This window comes from Ptiloglossa arizonensis, chromosome 6 (genome assembly GCF_051014685.1).
Source record: "Ptiloglossa arizonensis isolate GNS036 chromosome 6, iyPtiAriz1_principal, whole genome shotgun sequence".
Lineage (NCBI taxonomy): Eukaryota > Metazoa > Arthropoda > Insecta > Hymenoptera > Colletidae > Ptiloglossa > Ptiloglossa arizonensis.
This window is the reverse complement of record NC_135053.1, coordinates 16,146,088-16,166,642: the sequence shown is the minus strand read 5'-3', so window position 1 is coordinate 16,166,642 and position 20,555 is coordinate 16,146,088. Positions and strand designations below refer to the sequence as shown.

At 44.8% G+C, this 20,555-nt stretch overlaps 2 protein-coding genes across 5 annotated transcripts in view; one reads left to right on the top strand and one right to left on the bottom strand.

Annotated features, from left to right (window-relative positions):
- Positions 1–20,555, top strand: part of Hiw (MYC binding protein highwire) — a 476,677-nt gene that overhangs the window by 386,973 nt on the left and 69,149 nt on the right. The window lies entirely within an intron of this gene.
- Positions 11,543–20,555, bottom strand: part of LOC143148685 (uncharacterized) — a 78,639-nt gene continuing 69,626 nt past the window's right edge. For all 4 annotated transcript variants that reach the window (XM_076315266.1, XM_076315268.1, XM_076315263.1 and 1 more), the window contains 3 exons: positions 15,389–15,808; positions 14,434–14,726; positions 11,543–13,709 (listed from right to left, as the gene is read on the bottom strand). In XM_076315266.1, the coding sequence (XP_076171381.1) occupies positions 11,939–13,709; positions 14,434–14,726; positions 15,389–15,769 (2,445 nt within the window). In that variant the 5' untranslated portion in view covers positions 15,770–15,808 and the 3' untranslated portion in view covers positions 11,543–11,938. The remainder of the gene's footprint in view (positions 13,710–14,433; positions 14,727–15,388; positions 15,809–20,555) is intronic.

Here is a 20,555-nt window from a genome sequence, read left to right as displayed (position 1 = left end):
CAATATACAGATCCTTGTAAAAAAATGTACACATCCTTGTAAGTAAAAGTTAATTATCATCTCGGTGAAAATAACCTAAGCTTCGAAATAGTGGAATTTTTATACAGTAGAATTGTCGATTTATTTCAATGGTTTGTCCATTATCTTGACACTGGAATTTATTACAATTTGTATCGCACCACGTACGTATTTTGGAAATTAGACGGAGAAAGGGCGAATTAATTTACGAAACTTCCAAACCGAGCCAGCGACTCGAAACTCGCGAACACGAGGAAACGGTATTTATTTTCGGTACGGTCCACGAACGTCCATCGTTTTCTGCTCCATATTTATAATTAACGCCGGTCCCGGTTTTTCGTTCTTTTCTTTCTCGCGCGTCTGCACGCTCGCGACATCCTGTTCCTCGGCCCCGATCCTCCTCCTTTTGCGTTCTCGAGCCGCGAGTCGGATCGCCCCGGGTTCGTGTCGAACACGTGACCGGCAAACGTTTCGTCATTTCGAGGAGTGAACAGTAGTGGGGGAGCGGGGGAGGGGACACACACACGAGGGAAAGGAATCTTCCCCGAATGGCGAATAAACTTTTCCACCGACCTCCCCTCCCCCGCCCCTACGTCCCCCGACCCCGCTAAAAATACCCGAGCGTCGTTTACACGCCTCCGTGCGGTCTCGAAACTGGAAATCGAAACTTTGGCGGGACAGAAAGTTTTCAAACGGTCCTGTTTACGGGACACTCCCCCACCTACACCTCTAGCTCGTCTGTAGTTGTTGTTTTATTAATAAGATACGGAGCAGTGGTATCGAAGGATCCGTTTCGTCGGTTCGTTCCGTGCTCTTCGAGTTTTTGGCGAACAGGTTTGCAACTTTCGTTCGAGCTTTGGTAAGCGTGGAACCGTCCACGAGTTTCCTCGGATCGCGGACAAACGGCTTCAAACGCGACGGATCAAAGGAGAGGCTCGAAGAAGTTAGAGGAATTAGTGGGTTTTCCATTTGTTTTGCAACCCTTTCGTTCCGACGCCTCCGACCGGCGGCGAGGATGTTTGTTTTTTACGCTCTTCGCTATAAATTCGTAGATTCGCGCTCAAAGCGGCGATGGTGGTTCTTTGACGAGTATGAGGATTTTTGAAGGAAGGGGAGGGAGTTACATCGATTATCGTCCGGTGGAATTTTTATTTTTGAATCTCGTTCGCGAGTTTTCTTGGGGGTTGAGGAGATCTGGGCGAAAACGTGCCCGAACGCGATTTCGTTGACACTAGAAGTAGAAGGTAATATTTATTTACGTGTGAACAATAAAATCTTGGAAATAGAAGGTAATTTTCAATGTACACATCCTTGTAAGTAGAAGTTAATTATCATTTCGGTGAAAATAACCTAAGCTTCGAAATAGTGGAATTTTTGTACAGTAGAATTGTCGATTTATTTTAATTGTTTATCGTTATCTTGACACTGGAATTTATCACTATTTGTATCAGACCACGTACGTATTTTCGAAATTAGATGGAGAAAGGGCGAATTAATTTACGAGTACCGATAGTCGTCTATTTTGATATTAATTCACAAATATTGCAGGCAAAAACACCGATAATAATTTAGTAATTTTCGAAAAAATGTTTGAAACAAATTGACTCCTTTGTCAATTTCTCAAATAGTTCTAGCGTTAAGATTGTTTTCTATCTCGCTTGTTTCAAATAATAAATATACCTACCGAGGATGCCGAACCTCGAAAGAAGTTCATCGCGAACATCTTTCGAGGGAACGCTATAGTTCGAAACTTGCGTAACTCGCGAAAAAGTTCTCTTCGTTGTTCGGTCTGTCAAGCGTCTCTGCGATGTTCGAAAAGTAGAATTTTGGAACCATCGTTCGAAATTTCCGTCGAAACGTTGAAAATTATACGATATCGTACCGAAATAGAATTTAAACTGTATGCACAATACAGCGGCGAATCGATAACAATCTGATCGGAGTATAATACTATTACGCGCACCGTGTCGATAATTTTCGGTACACCGCGTATGTTCATTTACAGGAGCGAAATGATAGCCGCTCGTGATTGACAGCCAATATTGATTCAACTAAACTTGCAATTGAGACGTGTCAGCGGCTTGGAGCGCGGGACACGCGCGTACACGCGTGAACGCGATATCGTTGTGTAATTTCCGTAACGCGGATAATTATAAATAATGAGTGACGGGATGAAAAATGGAAACGCGGATGGTGGAGAATCGCGCGTCGTTTGTTACGACCGCGATTATACTAACAAAAACCGAGAACTGAAAACGCACCGTATTCGGTTACGAGGAACCCATTGGCCGCCATTTTCCTCTTCTATTCTCTAACACGGGGACATCGAAACGCGGGAAACAACGTATCGTACGTACTTTCCACGATTTTTGCACCGTCCGGACCAGTTTCTCGAAAATGGCAGCAATAATATCGGAAAGGTTGCCGCGTTTTATCGTCGACAAGTTCTCGAGAGAATTTTTCCCGAGACGTGGCCCACATTTAAAAAGGCGAGGCATTATCCAATTGGAAGCTACGTACAATCGCGAACGATACACGTAAACCTATACAGAGATGCTCGGCTTAAAGGTCCATTAGACCCGGGGTCTAATATCCCGGCGACACGTGACACACCGGCTCGTAAGGAACACTCGGTGGATATTAAGGACGCGGCACCCGGTATATGACCAGGACGAGATAGAAGCACGGAGCATGGAAAGTTTGGCCGTTCCTCGATCAGTACGGTGTCACCTGGTCGTATACCTTGAAACGTTCACCGGTGCGCGACTTTTCCATAAAGTTTAAAACGACGATACGAATGACGTCCGCTCGTGAAATACGTAATAACCACGCGAACGTAACGCTCCCTTTATTGAGAGTATTTTCTTCTTTTTTTTTCAAACGGTACACGTGGTCATTGCGACGCCGATGCGGGAATGAGTCAAAGATGAATTTGACGCGGTTAATTGAATCGCGGACGGTTGTAGCGCGAATTAAATCACGTTTGATGTTGTAGTACTTTCGTGTAATCTACGTCGGTGCATCCGCTATTATCTTGTTCGTGTAAATTAATCCCCTCGCGAAGATTAGTCGCGTTTTAAAACGAAAGCGACAACAGAGGTGTGGGTGGTTGTCGCTGCATCGGGAACAGTTGTGTTGTTACAATGATGGACGTGTGTGGGTGTATATAATAATAATCGAACGAATTTCGCGTACACTGCGATTATTACGGTTAATGGACGACACAGGCTTGTGTGGGATAAACAATTTCGTCTCGAGAGCGTAGATTATCTCCTTGGAGTACGACGACGTTTAAGCTGAAATCAATCGGTCTCTAAAGGCCATCGAGATACAGTTCCAATTATGGCAATGTTCGCCTGAATTTCAACGATTATTGTAGTTTGACGGGTTCAGTTACAAATAAATACGAGTAGCAACGTTTAGATGGAAAGGTGTAAAATACTATTGTAAGATTTTCTGCGTGAGACTTTCGAACAGATTATATTTTTCAAGAGAAATTTCTATTTTTGTATTTGCTATAATTTACTATTCTCGTATAGTGTAGAATTCATTGCAAATACGAGAGAGTTATAAAAGTGAAGAAACGAACAAAATAACTCGACGCGACTTACGAAATGATACAAAGTCGGCCTTGGTATTAGAAAATGACTAATGTTCGATAGCTTGTGACCACTGTCACTGTTTCCTGTCTCGTCACGTGCACGGTTTGCTTATATCTGGTGACTCGACTCGTGAAACTACGATAGAGCGTGGTCAACTTTTCCGGGTGGCTCCAGTCATTAGTCATTCGACGACCATCTGTGTTATTATCTCGCGTCATTCTGATTATACTTTATTATTAGTTATTATTACTAATTAAATCGTTAGTTACCGTCGTCAACATCGAACTATAGTACTTACTAGATAAGTTACATTTTACCATAGATATGCACAATATTTTATACTATTCTCTACTATTTCATAGTACTACTACTACTAGTATTTTATAGTATTCTACACTATTCTATACTATTCGCTATTATTGTCTGGTATTCTCTAGTATTCTTTAGTATTATCTAATATTCTCTAATATTCTTTAGTATTCTCTAGTATTCTCTAATGTTCTTTAGTATTCTTTAGTATTCTATACTATTCTATATTATTCTCTCCTATTCTATAGTATTCTATAGTATTCTATAGTATTCTATAGCATTCTCTGCTATTCTATAGTATTCTCTACTATTCTCTACTATTCTCTACTACTCTCTATTACTCTCTACTACTCTTTACTACTCTCTACTACTCTCTACTACTCTCTATTATTCTCTACTATTCTTTCCTACTCTCTACTGCTCTCTACTACTCTCTACTGCTCTCTACTGCTCTCTACTGCTCTCTACTGCTCTCTACTACTCTCTACTACTCTCTACTATTCTCTACTATTCTCTACTATTCTCTACTACTCTGTACTGCTCTCTACTGCTCTCTACTACTCTCTACTACTCTCTACTACTCTCTACTACTCTCTACTACTCTCTACTACTCTCTACTACTCTCTACTATGCTCTACTACTCCCTGGAATGTCTTTCCTGTGCTCGAGAAAATTCAATCATCGATCGAGAAAGAATACTAGTAACTTTTCTCTCTGCCGGGTCGTCGTGGTAAGATCCTGGCGTTCTCGAAACAATACCGGTCGATATTACTAGCTGACGCGTCGCGGAATATATCAGAGGCTCCGTCCAATTACAATGTTCCGATACATTATATCCCACGTAAGCTGTTTTCGCAGACTAGCGGCGGTCCCAGCACCCGCGAGATGGAAAACGCGTTTACGGTCTAAGCCGGGACTTAATATAAGCCGTTGACCGGCTCCGCCAGTGATTTCGCTATTCCGATAAGCTGATCGTGCCGGCGGGAGACGTCCACCGGCGATCCTCGATCGATTCTCCTACTATCTCGCCGCAGATTAGGTCAGGGACCAGAGAAACGGGTTAGGCCGCGTGTACCGGGCGACGGTAGCGCAACCGTATCCGAGTGATGAGATGATTGGCCCGCTAATGAAACCTGATAGAGAAGCTCGCCAGGGCTGCCCCGTCGCGGATTATTCTGTCGCGTAACGCGATGGATCATACCGATGATCCTCCTGCACTTCCGGTTAACATCGTACCTTTACGATGCCTCCCGCTGATGAAAACTACACGGAACAGTTCTCCGAACGAGATTCTTCGTCGATTTTTCACGTTACGTTTCACTGATAAAATATTGACCGAGTCTGAAAGTATTTAAGGTCGTCAGAGTCTCGAAGTATTTGAGATCGTTAGACGAATCTGAAAGTATTTAAGGTTGTTAACCGAGTGTGAGTGTATTTAAGGTCGTTAACCGAGTTTGAGAATATTTGAGATGGTTGGACGAATCTGAAAGTATTTAAGGTTATTAACTAAGTGTGAGTGCATTTGAGGTCGTTAAACGAGTTTTAAAGTATTTAAGGTCGTTAACCGAGTTTGAGAATATTTGAGATCGTTAGACGAATCTGAAAGTATTTAAGGTTGTTACCCGAGTCTACGAGTATTTAAGGTCGTCAATCGAAACTGGAAGTATTTGAGATTGTTAGCTGAATTTGAAAGTATTTAAGGTTATTAACCAAGTGTGAGTGTATTTAAGGTTGTTAGCCGAGTGTGAGTGTATTTAAGGTCGTTAACTGAGTTTGAAGGTATTTGAGATCGTTGAACGAATCTGAAAGTATTTAAGGTTGTTAACCGAGTCTACGAGGTCGTCAATCAAATCTGAAAGTATTTGAGATCGTTAACTGAATCTGAAAGTATTTGAGGTTGTTAACCGAGTGTGAGTGTATTTGAGGATGTTAACCGAGTTTGAAAGTATTTAAGGACGTTAACCAACTTTGAAAGTATTTGAGTTGCTGAGCAACTTTGAACACTTCGATGGCAGTGATGATGTTCTTTTTTTTTATTTCACGCTCAGGTTAGTTGTTGACGGTATCGGTACCTTTGGTTTTGTAAAATTGTCAGTTTTCGAGGAAGGAAACAAAGCCGGCGAGAAACAAAAGTTCGATACAGTTTAGCACCGTCTAAGAGCAATCCGTAGACCATGGTTAACGACCTAATAAACCGTGTCCTCGTTCTCGCCTCGATCGTCTTTGAAAATACTCGGTTGCCATTGACTTCGCACGGAGCTATAAATAAAGATTGGTAGATCGCTTATGTTCATTCTCTCGATGAGAGTCAAAAGGTCGGATTATTATTTATTTCCGTGTGCTAAATTCAGTACTGAAGCTACAATTGCTCTTTATGTAACACTTTGCGTGTGCAACGCGTACGGAAATTGAGAAGTGAATAGAAAAGTTACTGTTCGCGGCCGAGAAGAGTGCAGCTCGAGGTCATTTGTCGTTTCCTTGCGAGAAAAAAGTCTAAACACCGACCAAGGCCTTTCTCTTGGTGCTGAGATCGGTGACATTTTCGTCAAAGATGAACGAAATTTTCATACGTATGAAAAACAACTTAATCGTTAATAAAAATTGTAATTTAAATCATAGAATTTAATATTCCACGATCGACGAACAATAATCTTTTCATTCAACTTTATCTGTCTCTGCTTTCTACTCGCGGAGGAAGTATCGGTGACCTTGAACTGCATTCTTCTCAAACGCGCAGTGTATATACACCATAAACCAGAATTAACTATACAAATGGAGTCAGGGAGGTTCTGTGACCCCAAATAAAACAAAAAAAGTGACAAAATTTTCTCGAAAATGAAGTGTTCGATGCAATTTCCTCTTGTTTCGAGCCACAGAATCTCCCCAATCCTATCTCTACAACAAATTTTGCCCCAAGTTACGTATACTAACGATCAAACTCGTTCAAACTAGATCAATTTCCAAATACATTCTTTTCAAAAACGAATCCTCCGATGCAATTTCCTCTTGTTTTGAGCCACAGAATCTCCCCAACCCTATCTCTACCACGAATGTTACCCCAAGTTACGTATACTAACGATCAAACTCATTCAAACTAGATCAATCTCCAAATACATTTTTTTTCAAAAACGGAGCCTCCGATGAAATTTCCTCTTATTTCGAGCCACAGAATCTCCCCAACCCTATCTCTACAACAAATTTTGCCCCTCGTTACATATACCAACGATCAAACTCATTCAAACTAGATCAATCTCCAAATACATTCTTTTCAAAAACGGATCCTCCGATGCAATTTCCTTATTCTTCACTCTCGTCTAATTTCGAGCAGTAGAACCTCCCTGGTCCCATTTCCACCGCGAATTTCGGTCCTCGTTCCACGAAAAGGTCTCACGGAGCGTTCTCGAGCATATTGGAATTTTTTCCGGGCACATTTTGCCGCGCGGCCATCGTCGAACGTTTCACCAGGGGCAGGTCGTCGAAACGGTGCACGATTAAATCGTCTCCGCGGTTTTTCCGGGTAGCAGGAAGATCGAAAGTGGCCGGGACGCAACAAACGAGGCATCGTCCGGAAAACCGGTTGGCCCTGTCCTCGGTTTGCTCGTCGGGCACGGTGAACCGGTCGTCGAGAAAAATCACACCCTTATCTGAGAAATAGACGGCCATAAACAATCCGAGGGATCACCGCGAGATAGGACGATCGCCTCGTATAAGTTGACTCGACTATCGCGGTCGTGGCCTGTCGACAAACTAGCGAGTGACAAAGCGCGCGAATCATCCCAACCCTCCTGGAACCAGTACGGAGGAATCGGCCGTGAAAGAAATATCGTGTTTGTTTTGCCACGGTCACGTTGGATTCCCGTTCGATAAAGCGTTTTCACGCTACATTCTCCCTAACAGCGACCCGTTCAATTTCGAGCCAGCTTCCCGTGATTCCCGCCCACCGTCTCATCATCCCTTATATATATATTTTCAAGGCCAAGTCTCTCTCCTCAACCGTGTTTTCTTTTTCTTTTTTTTTTTCTCTATTTTCGTGGAAGACGCTCTTTCGAAACTTTCGGAAAATGGCGTCGCGCGTTAGAAGGTACCGAGACACCGGAGAAACGGTGTTACCAGAGAGGATACCGTAAAGGTGAGATGAAACGTAAGATAGAGGAGGATCACGAGAGAGGATCCCACGGCCGAGTCTTTCTCCATAACCGATAAAGCGTTGGTGTCTACCTCGAGGTAGATTTCGAGCCAGTGACACACGATTATTCAAAATCTTGGGGAAGTTCAATTCCTCGAGCAGGGGGCGATTACGGTTTGGAATTAATCTTCGTACCGTTTTGGGGTGAAATAAAGGGTGTTGTATATTCGTTCGATTCTCAACGAAGGCACTTTATCTACGTTTACCATTTTAACCGGACGTACGTCACGTATTGGTGAAACGGTAACTCGAACCGTACCGGACGCGTGAATAAATAACAGACGCTTAAATATTTCGAGGAAGAATGTCGACACGTTTGAGAATGACAAGATCGATAAATTTCTGAGCGGTGAAATGTTAATGGAATAATTCTCGAACGACTGGGAAAGTTTCATAAGCGTTGACGTTCATCGATCCTCGTTTCTCGGGGAACGATTATCAACGATGAACATTTTTATCGATTTTCGAATCCACATCGAGATCCATATAACGAGTCTCGAACCTTATCGATCTCCAAGACCAAGATTCTTCAAAGAGCAAGTTTCACAGACTGGTTGGCTCCGTGTCACCGAGAAGTGAATCCTCTCGATAAATTAATTTACCCGAGTTACTTACCTTGGCGTTTCCACGACCATTGACGCCTTCTTTTATTTCCGATCGCGTACAATGTTCCACTCCTCCACGTCTCACCTTCTCTCTCTCACTCTGGAGCAGTTCTCTCTTCTCTCTTCTCTGGAAGTTTTCTGGTTTTCACGGTGAATCGAGCGTAAGGAGAGACAGAGAGGGAACAGCCGTTTGAACATCAACAGCTGCATCGCAGCCCGCCCCAGCTAGCCGTCTCTATTTGCTCGTCTCGCATTCTTCGTGGAATAGTTTGGTCTCGCCGCGGATATATACCGGTGTGTACCGACTACGCCCAGAGAACGAAACAGATTAAGAATATCTTTTGGAGGGTTTCGTTGGCCACCCGAACCGCACCGTTTCCTCTTGCGTTACGCTGCTCGCGCGTGAGCACCGCTGTTCCACGTACAAAGGAGAAAAAATATCCGTGTCGACCCTTGAACTCGAAAACGCGTTCCGACCGAGCGTGGAACGCCAAAGGAGCGGGGAAAGCCTCGAAATCTGGCCGCGCGACGCTCGAATTACAATCTTACTCGGAGATAAGAAAACGATCGAGGCTCCCGCGTGAAAGATACCCATGGATCTATGGTGCACCGGTTCGTACTCTGGAGACGTTCTCGACGAGTATCGATCCATGGATAAACGATTCGATGATTTTCCAGCGATCTTGGAGCTGATTCACGGATTCGACGTAACCTTGCAACGTCTAAGAAGGAAACAAATGATAAAATACACTTGAAACGGATTCGTGAGCTTCGAGAGTCTGATTTCGAAACGTATGGCGACTGGTGCGATTTCGTTGGATGTTGGAATCGAACAATACGACAAAGTTCGTACGTACGGGTTCGTAGTTTCGTGGTTGCTCCAAAGGGAAATCGGAACCTCGGACTCGGAGGACGTCGGGAGGATTGCCAGGACTTCCTACGGGGAAAACAAACCTGTAAACTTGCCGAGTGTAAGACGTTTCGCAGCAGTGGGTTCTTCTCGCGGGGGAAGACAAATTTCGGATCAACCTGGACGGTGGAACAACCGTGCGGTGTTCTCACGAGGGGAATTTCAAAGATTCGGGACGATGGGTTCGTAGACGGGATTAGAATAAAAATTGAATTCGCCGTATGATTTTGACAGAGAATACTATTCGATGAAAGACTAATAGTGCGTATATCAAGCTTGCGACTCGAATTCTTTCATGTCATTCGGCTTGACAGTCACGGGATAGGGTCACTGTGGACATGAAACAACATTGTGGTGTTATTGCAAGGAGATGGGATTAGGAGTTTCTAGCTCTCGATGTTCAGAATTATCTAGGTCTCGATAGTTGTATACTACCTTGTGATACTATTTTGATCCCAAATTTCACTAAAAGGTTCCGCGTATTTTTATCTTGCGATTAGAACACATTCGAGTCACCACTACTGTCACCTCAATACTCACTGGATAGGAGAGTGTTAGGATCATTGTGGACATGAAACAACATTCTGGTGTTACTACAAGAAGATGGGATTAGGAGTTTCTAGCTCTCGATGTTCAGAGTTATCTAGGTCTCGATAGTTATATACTACCTTGTGATACTATTTTGATCCAAAATTCCACTGAAAGATTCCGTGTATTTTCATCTAGCGATTAGAACACATTCGAGTCACCACTATTGCCTCAATATTCACTGGATAGGAGAGTGTTAGGATCACTGTGGACATGAAACAACATTGTAGTGTTATTGCAAGGAGAACATATTTCAAGGAGATGGGATTAGGAGGTTCTAGCTTTTGATGTTCAGAATTATCTAGGTCTCGATAGTTGTATACTACCTTGTGATACTATTTTGATCCAAAATTCCACTGAAAGATTCCCACGTATTTTCATCTTGCGATTAGAACACATTCGAGTCATCACTATTGTCTCGACAATAAGACACATGCCTCTTACTGGATAGGAGAATGTTAGGATCACTGTGGACATGAAACAACATTCTGGTGTTATTGCAAGGAGATGGGATTAGGAGTTTCTAGCTTTCGATATTCAGAATTATCTAGGTCTTGATAGTTGTACCTTGTGATACTATCTTTATCCAAAATTCCACTGAAAGATTCCGGGTGTTTCCCTCTCGCGATTAGTACACATTCGAGTCACCATCGTTTCCATTCTAAACGCAATACTCACTAAATAAAGTCACTGAAAAGACGATCCTGTAATTAGGTACAACGCTTCGCTGTAATTAGGCGATCGAATTTCGAGGAACCGAGACAAAGAGTTCGTGAACGGGACTAGGAATTCGTGATCTCGACGTTCCCCGCGTACGGATCAAAACCGTACACCACCTCGCGATGGTACTATTTTAACCGAAAAATCCTATTATACGACCCCGTGTATTTCCATCTTGCGATTCGAATTCTTTCGAGCCACCACCGCCATCGGTGTACCGCGTCCGGATATTTAAAGAACGAACGCGTAAATCCGAGCCAACGCCACGGATAACGGACATCGGTGTCGGTAGATTATTCTCCCAGATTAATTTCCGATTGGTGAGCGACACTGGTGGCTCTGGAGGGGACTCGAGTCCAAGAATCATCAGAAGTCGTGCATCCGGGCGTGTGTCCGATCCCAGAAACGTCATTCGCAAAGGGTTCGATCGGAACAGTTAGTTCATCTTGACTCGGTTAAATTGAAACTCGCCCGAAGGATGTTGAAATACTCCTTTAATAATACCTGTCGAAGCAAATATATATAAATCTATGATACATCCACGTGTTCCACGGGTCTCGGAGGAGGGTAGGGGGCAGTTGTTTAAATAAAAACTCGTGTTGCGTCGCCGCTACGGTCGATCTAGTGCTACTTCCACGCTTACGCGAAAAGAGATATACAACGAACCGTCTTGCGACCTCCGCGTAAATTTCTCTATCTTTTTACAAACCTTAAAATAGTCCCGCGAATAAAACTCTCTCTCTCTCTCTCTTTCTTTCTTTCTTTCTCTCTTTCTCTCACTCTCGTTCTCTCTCTCTCATTCACTCAGTCGTTGACGTCTCTTCGCAACGTAGGAGCTCTTGGCGAGACACTTCGCCGGCCCGAGAGCTTCACGATCCGGTAACACGTACTATCCCCGTGAACGATACGGTATAGCGACAGTGACGACGGACTGGGCTGGTCAGTTTCTCGCGCGTGCGCGCGCACATTTATATCACAGACAATCGACGAGGGTACGTCGTTATGCCCTCGCCGTGTTGACGGAATCTTGGTCGGGTTTGGTGGGTAGCGGCCTGTTCGCCATCTTGCTGGCCGGCGTCGAGGTTTGGGGTTCAGGTAGCTCCGAGTAGAGGTGAGCGGTGGCGTCGGACGGTTCGGCGTATTCGCAGAGCAACGAGTTTGGCCTCTTGTTGTTGTTGCTCGTCTTCGACGAGCCGAGGATACTCTCGCCCAGGGCCTTCAGGAAACTCATAGGTCTGCCCTGGCTCCTGGCCGGCTCGAATTTCGGGCTGTCTGGGAGCCTGTGATTCTCGGTTTTCGCGCTACCGAACATCTGGCTCGAGTGGGCGTTGATCAGGTGATCGTTGACCACGTCGGGTGGTAGAGGCTGGGGAGCTCTACCGGCCAGTGTGGCGAGGATCGGTTGGGACAGTCTACTGGTGCTGGGTACCGTCTCGTCGCCCGGTAGCTCTGCGTAGAGATAGTTCTGCAGCTCGTTGGGCTTCTGATCTCGCGGCTCCGTGTACTCGGTCAACGGTGGCCTAGCCTCTATTCCGCTGGGCAACAGTTTCTCCAACGATGGAGCTTTGGTACCTATACTGATGGACGACTTGGGCGGACCTCTGTTCTTCCTCTTGGGTCGTATCACGTCGTACGCGTTCTCCTCCCTGTCGGAGCCCGGTCGGTCGTTGTTGTTGTTGTTGCAACTCTCCTCGACTTTGATCAGATCGTACAGGTGTTCGATCATGTCCCTCGCTTGGTTGTAGTTGTCGGGATCGTTCAGTCTCTCTCTGAGATCCCTCAGGTACTCCTCGGTAAGCTCCTCGGGTAGAGTTTGCGTGGCTTTGTTCTCCGTGTACGGATACAAACCGTCCGCGTCCTCCTCGTCGTCCTCGGCTGCTTCCGGTTGGGTCTCCACTTCCAGGATCCTGGTCTCCGGTTGGAGACCAGCGTACTCGTGCACGCTCAACCTGGAGATCGACCTGGCCGACGTAGCAGCAGTCATCCCGCTGCTAGGCGACAACCAGCTGGCGAGATTTATCAGATGACCGGAGGTCAGTTTAGGGCAAACACCGCTTCTGCGCATGTAGAGGATCCCCGAGGCGAGTATCACCACCAACACGATGAACACTGCCACCACGCAGATCACCACGATGATCCTTTTCTCGCGTTGGAGTTGCTCCGAGTCGCTCATCTCCAGATCGAAGTAACCCTTGTGTCTGGGATAGACGTGAGGCCCGACACTCGGCGGACTGACGCTCGGTTTCGGTTTGGCGGATGGTTTCTCGCAGTTGATGTGATCACCTGCCGTGCAGATCACTTTGGTGAAGTTCCTCATGGACATGTAGCCCTGAGGCAGGTTGAAGCAACGGTCCAGGAGCTGGTCGACCACGCAGTAACTCGAATCCATCATCCATGAGACCGAGCTGTTCTTCCCTGTCACCTCGCGGATCCAGGTGTCCAAATTGCAGCTGCACTTCTCCTTGAAGTAGTTGTTCCCCACTCGTGCGGTGTTCACGCGTTGCGAGATTGCAGCAAACTTCAACGAACCGGGCTGCGCTCTCTGGATGTGATTGCCCGTGAACGAGAACTCGAAGTTAGGCGCCGAAGTCGCGTCCACCTCTGCCATGATCGCGTCCGTGTCCAGATCGACGAACAGGTTGTAATCGATGGCTATGTGGTTCCACTGGTGGAGAACGATCGCACCCTGGTGAAGGTTCTGGAACTCGTTGTTGTTGAAGCTGACCGTTGCCGCGGATATATCGATGGCACCGGTGTCCACGTCGGATAGTCTGCAAAAGCGGAAAGAACGATTGCTTCACAAGCCTGGCCGAGACGGGGAGTTCTTTTACGGATAAAGTTCGCGGAGGAACGAGTTCTACTTTTCCCTCGGGGCTCTTTATTCCCGAGGAATGCGACCGTATCGCTCCGAGAAGAGAAAGTTAATCGCTTGTGTACGCGCGATGTCGAGGTAAGTAACTCGACGCGCGATCAACCTTTTACGACAGGGTTCGGGATACCCCTGACAATGTGTCGCAACTGTCGCAGCTGTGGGATCTTGTTTCAAGATTCTTAGACAAAAATTAATTCGATTCGCGGATGGAGAATTCACGTATCGGTTGTTGCGAAGTCGGTAGCCATCTTCCGGAACATTGGTGATACAAGTGTCTAGATTGTCGATTGAATTCGTAATGAACAACCACAAGAGGAGCATTCGAAGTGGACTTCAGCAATGAAACTTTTCTGAACGGTAGACTTCTACGATAAGCGTACTGATGATTTTAGATGTCGACTTTTTTAACAGACGATTGGCCAATTTTGGGGAAATTGGGTGTACAAATTTGAAAAAATTGTACAGGTTTATATACCTAGGTTTCTCAGAATTGACCAATCATCTATGGCTAAAATTGCCAGTTACTGTAGATAGAGATCTATGTCAAGTTTTATCACGAGAAGGTCATTTCAAATACTTCTTTCGTCAGTTTGGTCGTGAAAAAGGAACAACCGTAAACCTACCTCGAATATTGTATCGTGAGGTTGTCGTGGCCAGCCCTGAAGGCTCCCCTCTCGATGCTCTTAAGTCTGACATCGGCGAACTCGAGGCTCTGGATCAGCGCCCTGTCGCTGAACGCGCCGGTCTCGATCTCCAAGATCGACGCGTTGCTGATGGTCACGCTGAAGATGGTCATCGCGCAGAAAGCGTCCTTACGGATCACCTTCGTCCAGATATCGTCCATCCGTACCTCCGCGATCGCCGATGGGAACACCGCAGTCGGTAGCTCCGTGATTCTCACTCTTTGGAACATAATCTGCGCGCCGGAATCAGAAATCAGGATTACAGCGGAATCGGGCCGTGGCAGAGGGAGGGAGGGGGAGGGGGTGTATGGATCGTCGCCGCAGCTGTTGGAAAACCGCCAGCTCCTAGGCGAGCGTGTTTCCACCGCTCGTTTATCGAGATAATTTCTCGATCGGTCGGCTCTCGGTGCTGCCCGCGCGCCAAACGGGAAAATAAACACCGAGGCGTCTACGGTTAACCGTCTTTTTATAAACATGACGGATTTCCGATTCTTTTTCTCGACGAATACCTCGCGTTTCGACAAATTGGTCCCTCTCAGTACCATCGAGAAGCTCTAAACCTCGCCGTTCACTCGAGCAACCTCCGACCGAGCTACGATCTCTCCCTCGTTAAAAGTGCTACCAAAGAAGACAATTCCTTAAATTCGTCATTGAAAATGATTACTGAACTATCGATTCGTGAAAATATCTCTACTTGGTCGCAGAATATAAAACGAATCCCCTGATAGAGAATTTAATACGAGTGTTGTGTTTCTCCAAGAAAAAAAATACAACGTTTGTTCATTATTGATGATGATGTAGCAAAATATCGAACCGAAGAGTCATCTAGGACCTAGGTTCAACTACGCGATGATGAAAATCCAACGGGTTATGGGATTTCATTGATGCGACTAACCTTTGTCGCTGGTCCATGCCTGCCGTGTTGAGAAGCTTCGAGCTTGAACGCGTTGCTGGACAACTCCAGGGTCGGTACCTCCTTCACCGCTATCCACAGCAACCGTGAGAACGCGTTCGGTTTGATGCCCACGTGTCTGCATCTCGAGATCGAGACGCTCAGTGTTCCACGGGAGTTACGGAACGCGTGGCTCTCGAGGATCACGCTGTTGCACTCGGACACCTCCAGATGGGTGTTCGGCGCACTTAGGTTCTGGAAGGCCTGTCTCTTTGCCACCAGGCTGTAAATACCCGACACGTGGACTCGTTTCAACGGCGCACCGTCCGCGAACGCGCCTGACTGGATCCTCAACTCCCTGCAGTGGGAAACATCCACCTCCATCACGTCCGACGGAATGGTTCCCTCCAGTAGCTCCACGTCCTGGGAACGAACAAAAAAAAAAGAAAAATAGAAATAAAATCGGTCGTTACACCTGGTCGTTAGGTCGGTCGGGGGCGTTGATCGTCCGAGAGAGAGGTATTTTAATCTCTCGTCGGGTTACTTCGTGAGCAACCGCGAACTTTCGATCCCCCCGGTGGGGTGATCTATTGTACGGCCGTGACAGGTGGCTCCGCTCCTTTCTATGGTGTTTGAGAAATTTATGTCAGTACCTGGGGAGACGAAAACCCGGCCCGCGACACCGCCGAAGAATTTTACGATCCGGATGGGGTTCAACGACGTGTTGAACTTTTCGGTGTCCCCGAGTGTTACTTTGATTTTTTATTTAAGAATTCTATTCGTCGAGACGATACAAAATTCCAAGTGTGAAGGATTCGACGAATTTTCGGTTTTGTTCGTTTAACACTAGCTTGGGTCGTTGTGAACTGCGTCCATTTCCGTGGCACTTGGAACCGGACATTTCGAATCCCAAATAAAAATTATTGAATATTTTCTACAATATTTGCGGGTTATTTCTCGATATTTCAACGAATATTGAGTGTTTGTAATATTATACGAAATAAAAAATATTGAATATCTATTATTTTAGGAAAATAATCTTACAAAGGATACAAAATATTGAATATTGTACGAACGAGTACAACTGTACGATTTACACCTGTTATTTTGCCCACTGGACGATAACAGTGATATGTAGAGGACCTCGAGAAAGAAATGAATAAACTAATCGGGATTTGTGTCATTTGTAACGACACGTAAATAACGTAGAAATGTCCCTAAGGCGTGGGCAACGCCTTAACCGTGGAGGATCCGCCTTGTGAAGGTTGAGTTCGATCGGCAACACCGCGCGAACCTCTATCGATGCGCACCGCCTCGATAAATATTTCTCGTCGAGTTTTTTTTTTATTAGGAATCGTTGCGCGAAGCAACGCGTCCCTGAATCTCAAGGTCGGTACCAGTTCGAAATTTCGAAACGTCGAAAGCAATTCTCCTAGTAAAATTCAAATGCAAAGTAACTACGTCCGCCACACGTTCCATCTAATAACGGAAATCTACATAATTGGCGGGTAACGTTGAGAAAAACATCGAGAAGTCCCCCTTCTTTTTTTTCCTTTTTTTTTTATAGCGTCGCAGAAGGCCGATGGCTTCGGTCCAACGGAAGCCGGGTTCAACCACAATTGTCATAAAATTTCTGTAATTGCAAGCATCGTCCTCTCGATGGGATCTTCGTCCCCTCCCCCTAATTCCGTAACGATGAAAAGAGCCTAGGAGGGAGAGAGAGAGAGGGTAGTTTAATGGACCTCTCGAGAATAATTTCGCGGAATAATTTGCGGTGTTACGGGTCCGCCGGTAGCGAATAACGATTAGACGGTTAAAAGAAGGGGAAAAAAGGAAAAAAATCGTCTCCATAATGAAACGGAAGTCCTTTGGCCTGTCGCGTTTTAAAGTCAACAAGTGAATTTCTATTGGAGCGAATTACCCGACGCTGAGGTAGGGGAGACGATTGCGAAAAACTATTGGGGAGGGAAAGGGTGAAAGGAGAACGCGACGTGGACCACACTCTTTTGAATTAACGTTGCGCAATTATTAATGCCACGCGAGCATTTGTTAATCGTCCCGTGCTATCGACTCTTACAAATTACCGATCTGATTCGATCTCAGCGCTCGAAATCGAGTCCAGCGATTCGAGCGATCTCTGCTCTTTCATCGAACAAGTGTACTTGTGAAATTTTCATTCGATTACTTTGTACATTCTCGACCAGGTTTGTAGATTTTTGTATTTTTTTGCAAATTAAAAATTGTATCTTTTGAATTGGTAATCTCTGGGGATAGGTATTGATAGCTTGAGTAGTTTTTCCTCGTTTTATCTGTGCTCTTATTATCTTTATAATGTTTTTTGGATTATATATTCACAAGTGAACCTCATCGATTTTAATGAAATTTGGTAGGCTTGTGGATTCACATGTGCAATAATTGTACCCGGAATTATAGCTGTAGATGACTGGTCAGTTGTGGGAAAAATGGGTGCAAAGTTTGGAACAATTGTTCAGATAGGTATACTTGAACATCCCCACCAATAGTAACTGGTGTACATCTCGACCAGGTTTATAGATTTTTTTTTGCAAATTAAAAATTGTATCTTTTGAATTGGTAATCTCTGTCGATAGATATTCATAGCTTGCGTAGTTTTTCCTCGTTTTATCCGTGCTCTTATTATCTTTATAATGTTTTTTGGATTATATATTCACAAGTGAACCTCACCGATTTTAATGAAATTTGGTAAATTTATAAATTTACATGTGCAATAATTGTACCTGGAATTACAGCCGTAGATGACTGGTCAGTTGTAAGAAAAATAGGTGTAAAGTTTGGAAAAATTGTGCAGCCAGGTATACTAATAGCAACTGACGTAGTGACAAGTTGGGAAGGCTCTGTGAGTAGTTTAATCGATTGGATGCTCTACTACTCAAGTATATTAAACTTCACGCTTATTGTTCTCATAACAGAGAAACTTCCACGTGAAAATCTACAAGCCTACTTGACGAACATCTTCAAATCTTATTACAATCGTTGAAGATCACTTCAAACCTTCCAACATCTTGTTACAATCTCAAAGTGGAAAATGTCTCAAACCATCGAACACAGTGAAATTGACAAATTTTCAAAATAATATCTTCAAAAGTTTATTTCCAAAAAGAAAAAAAATGATTTCGATAAACGTATCGTCAGTTGCCAGTGGAAGCATCCTTTGTGCAACGTTCTTCGTGAAAAAATAAACGAAAACCCCTGTAGTTATCACGATCTCGTAAATCAACTCTGTTGGATTAATTGTCTTCTGTGTTTCTTGTTATTTTCAAGAAACGGGAAACGATTTATTCACTTCTTCGAACCTCTCTCTCTCTCTCTCTTTCTCTCGAGGCTGTGCATAATTTTTCGATGCGAGATAATCGCGATCCTCGAAACGGAGCACACTCGGAAACAATTCTCGATGTTCACCAGCCGGAAGATGAATCCGTAATGAGGCGGAAATCATTGTACGCTCGCGTTAATCTTCGTGAAAAATGAATCACGTCTGCTGAAACAGCCGATTACCGTGAATATCTGTATCGCGTGGTTGTTTTCCGTACGAAGGTTGCCCGCGTTTGCATATTTATTATGTAATGCGCGCACCGTAACGAGAACCCGTGACGAATCGATGCCAGGTACACGGATTGCTATTCGGGTTGCAAAAATGCTTGCTAACGACGTCACGAGCAACTCCCTTTGCAGTTGCGTTCGTCCTTTGAACCAACGACGATAAAACGGGACGAGAGCCCTGAAATTCGAACGAGCAACCGACACGAGAAATCGAATTTCATTCCCTCCCCCCTTATCCCTCGTTAAACAACGAAACGAGCCAATTGTTTCGCCCTTATTCGCCCGGAGCTGAGTCGCGAGATACGGTTAATATTCGTCGACGAGAAACCGAGCATCTTTCGACGCGAGTTCGCCGATTTATCGATCCAATATTCACCAAGTGTTTCAAATTTAAGGAACAATTGTTCGTAGTCACGGTACCGAGTCTACACGAAGACACGTTCAATGTTTAATGTCCGTTAACGTATGTATTGGAGCCCTTGCAAACAAAGTGTCCCCGAAAGCTGAGAGATATTTACAAGCATCGTTGAGTGGTAGTTTCTGGTGAAAAATATGAAAGAAATTCGGAATATTTTTGTTCCTTTGGGACTTAGTTTACGAGAAAATAGTGTATACAAATTTTCTTGTATAATACATACGCACTTACGACTATTGTTAGTTACTATTGTACGTTTCGTGGAATATTAAGGAGCCTGTGGATTCGCATTCTTCAAAGTGCGATAATTCGGTGAGAAAAAATGGTACAACAATTTTTAAGAGCTCGTTGCAAAGGGGAGACTTCCGTCTTTAAAATAAGCGTAGAAAGAACTGCGTATAAAATTTATCGAGCCTTGTGGAATTTTTTGAATTTGGAAAATCTTGGAAGAAAACCTTCTTCGCTTTCCGCCCCATATCCGATCACCGAAGCATTCTCGCGAAAATCGAATCGAGGGACGAGAAAGTAGAAACTTTCACCTTTAAAACAAACCCAGCTACACTGTGGTGCAAGTATTTTTCGCAGAGTTATACCGATTCAAACATTGACGAATTTTCGGTGGGAAATGAACGATCCTTTGATTTCGCCGGCAAGTGTACGAAGTTACCTAAACCTTGAAAATAAAACGGCGACGGTTGCGAATTTTTATCACGACCTATCGCGAAGGTCGTGCGTTTCGTCGTGGTTAAAATTGTTCGAATAGGTTGAACGAAAACGACAAATGGTACCAACGAAAGCAGACAACGTCGACGACGACGACAATTGCATTAACTCGCTCGTCATTAGCACGCAGACGTCGATACGGCGTTTGTGTTTTCGGTGCCATACTAATCGCATTCTCAGCGCGGGAGCGAGAGAGAGAGATGTATATGGAAGGAGGGTGAGAGAGGGAAGGGAATTGTTGGCCCACGACGGGTTACCTTTAAAAGTACTTCCGCTGACGTCGGCTTCCTGGCTGTTCCCCGCTATCTGTACGTTTGTCAGCGCGCCAGTTTAATGAAATGTTCGAATGCCATGCCAAGCAATAATTCCGCTGTTTCCCCTCTTGCTCTTTTAAACGTTTCGAGCGCGAAACGAGTCGCGATCGCGTGCGACCGAATCGTGAAATCGAGAATT